Source organism: Chiloscyllium plagiosum, chromosome 28 (assembly GCF_004010195.1).
Source record: "Chiloscyllium plagiosum isolate BGI_BamShark_2017 chromosome 28, ASM401019v2, whole genome shotgun sequence".
Lineage (NCBI taxonomy): Eukaryota > Metazoa > Chordata > Chondrichthyes > Orectolobiformes > Hemiscylliidae > Chiloscyllium > Chiloscyllium plagiosum.
Genome location: NC_057737.1, coordinates 41,716,603 through 41,719,594, shown reverse-complemented (window position 1 = coordinate 41,719,594; position 2,992 = coordinate 41,716,603). Strand labels below are relative to the sequence as shown.

General features: G+C 42.9%; 1 protein-coding gene across 6 annotated transcripts in view; it reads left to right on the top strand.

The window, feature by feature from the left end:
* LOC122564141 (NADPH--cytochrome P450 reductase-like) overlaps window positions 1-2,992 on the top strand; it is a 74,720-nt gene that overhangs the window by 55,565 nt on the left and 16,163 nt on the right. For all 6 annotated transcript variants that reach the window (XM_043718760.1, XM_043718765.1, XM_043718762.1 and 3 more), the window contains exon 9: window positions 2,122-2,238. In XM_043718760.1, the coding sequence (XP_043574695.1) occupies window positions 2,122-2,238 (117 nt within the window). The remainder of the gene's footprint in view (window positions 1-2,121; window positions 2,239-2,992) is intronic.

The window sequence follows — 2,992 nt, the reverse complement described above, 5'->3', positions numbered from 1 at the left end:
TGTAATCTAATGTAATCTAATCTAAACTCACTGTCGTGTGTTGCTTCAGGAGAAAGCAATGATGCTGTGGGGCAGCACAGTGGCTCAGTGGTTAGTACTGCTGCCTCACAGCGCCAGGGACCCAGGTTCGATTTCAGCTGCGGGCTATTACCTGCATGGAGTTGGCACATTCTCCCTGCGTCTGCGTGGGTTTCCTCTGGGTGCTCTGGTTTCCACGCACAATCCAAACTGTGCAGGTTAGGTGAATTGGCCATGGTGTTCAGGGATGTGTAGATTAGGTGCATTAGTCAGGGGTAAATGTAGAGCAATAGGGTAGGGGAATGGGTCTGAGTGAGTTATTCTTCAGAGGATCGGTGTGGACTTTTTTTTGATTAGACTACTTTACAGTGTGGAAACAGGCCCTTCGGCCCAACAAGTCCACACCGACCCGCCGAAGCGCAAACCACCCAACCCCTACATTTACCCTACATTTACCCTAGCCTGAGGCGGGAACTGAACCCGGGTCTCTGGCGCTGTGAGGCAGCAGTGCTAACCACTGTGCCACCGTGCCGCCCACTTGTTGGGCTGAAGGGCCTGTTTCCACACTGGAGGGATTCTGTGATTCTATGACTTCGGTAATGGTGTAATGAACACATGAGGGCCAAAGAAATAGAATGATACGGGCATGATGGGAGGAATAGATTAGACTGAGATCAGGCTGAGTCTAGATTAGAGTGGTGCTGGAAAAGCACAGCAGATCAGGCAGCATCCGAGGAGCAGGAAAATTGACGTTCCTGATGAAGGGCTTTTGCCCAAAACATCTATCTGGTTTCCAGCATCTGCAGTCCTCACTTTTGCCCTGAGATCAGGCTGAGTTGAGATTATGGTCAGTTGGCATGAATGACCTGTTCTATTCTGAAAATTGTACGTAATTCTACCTCTGCCTTATAACACTTAGGCCTACGGTATGTTTAATTTACAAAGAAGTTAATTTCCCTTGTTTTCACTGCAACAATGCTGTTTGTCTTCATAGAACATCTAGTGCATCCTGTTTAGGGCTACTGTGCAAATTGGTGAATTGATCTCTGCTCGTTTCATTAAATAGTTGCTACAGCATTTCTGAATGAAGGGATAGCAAGGTCAGTTCACCATGGCCTGGCCTACTTCAGAATATTACATTTTAAAATGAGCATGCATTGCAATATCCTTTTCACAAAATTAATGGACCTGATTGATGCATTCTGTGGGAATGCAAGGACCACTCTTATTTAAGTCATGATTAACTGTTCAGGCAATTTTCAGAACTATTTAATGGCCACTTTATTGACCTAATCACATCCAAGCTAATCATGGCACGCCATCTTAATGTCACATGATGTGCCAGGAAAATCTGAGTAATTACTGTCCCACATGCCTAACCTGTTAATACCAACCAATGTATAAGAAGGTGGATAGAGACAGGGTTGTTTACCGAATGGACAAGAAACCATGATTGTGAGACACTCTGCCTATAGCAGAATAGGGGTGTGGGAAACAGGAGAATGGGCTGCATGATGGGGGCAGGTAAGAACAGTCCAGTCAAAACATCCTGAAATTTCAGTAACTTTTAAGTTGTGAGTTGCCCATGGACAAGATAATACTCAGAGAGGAATTTGAAGTTAGCCCAGTAAAAAAGTAAAAATTAGTGGGATCATTGCTAATTTCCGGCACAAATTGTTCAATTCTTTCAAAGTACTGGTTTCCTTCTGTGATGTATAATCCCAAGATCCATAGTAAGGGATATACTACCAAGTTTGGAATGGTCACAGAAGGTTCCCACCTGAAACATCAATTTCCCTTCTTCTCTGATGCTGCTTGACCTACTGTGCTTTTTTCAGCTCCACTCTATCCTCTTTAAAAAGAAAAAATATCAGGAAATGTGGGCTGGAATTTGAGATATTGATCTTTAAAGGGTTTTGGAGTATTGGAAGATTTAGGTGAGTGTGTGGTGAACTTATTCCTGACTGAGTAAAATGAGTTGGCTTCCAAAATCCATCTCCCCTGGCCTTCAATTTTGTTGCCCTCCGACACCAGTATTAGTGCTACCTTTGTTTGATATGAGCACCACTCTGATGGTCAAACCTAATGTTGTTTCCAATTCAGGCCTTATGATGCAAAGAATCCATTTTTGGCATCTGTGACAGTGAACCGGAAACTGAACAGAGGAGGAGAACGGCACCTAATGCATCTCGAGCTGGACATCACCAGTTCAAAGATTAGGTAAAGAATTAAGGACTTTTGGTTTGTTTTTAATGGGACACTGGTTTCTTCAAATAGTTAAATATGAATCAATCTCATACGTAGGGGGGAATAATCTGTTTTGTATTTCAGTCATAAGGTAGAGAGAAGTATTGAAGAAAAAAGATCTGGACTTTAACCAGAGGATGAGCATAGGCTGATTAATATTCTGAAATATTGTTTTTCCAAAGTAACTACAAAGAACACCATGAGGAACGTGACCTCAAGCATATTTAACCTAAACTGAATTAATGACTTGGAGAGTACAGAGAGATCAGAACTAATTTCTTCACATCAGTGAATCTGAATTTTTTTTTAATATCGAGGGTCATTCAAGGCTGAGATAGACAGATTTTAATTAGTCAAGGAATCCAAGGTTATAGGAAGAAGGCAGGAAAGTGGAATTGTGGATTATCGGATCATCTGCAATAAGCCAAGTGGCCCACTTTGACTCTCAAGTCTTATGGTCTTACATAAATTAATTGGAAAGTTTTGAACAGTTATGTTTAAAATTATGGGATTATCAACAGTATACAGGGGAACCTCGATTATCCGAACTTGATGGGCGGGCATTATTTCGTTTGGAAAATTGATTAAATGCCTTTCCTCTAGGACTCGGAGTTTTTAAAGTCTGCTCCCTGTTTAGGAGCCTGCAGCAGCATGCAGCGCGCGGGTCCCTGTCCAACACTGACCCCACTCCCCGTGCAACCCTGCTCCCCCCCTCCCCCAGCAACAC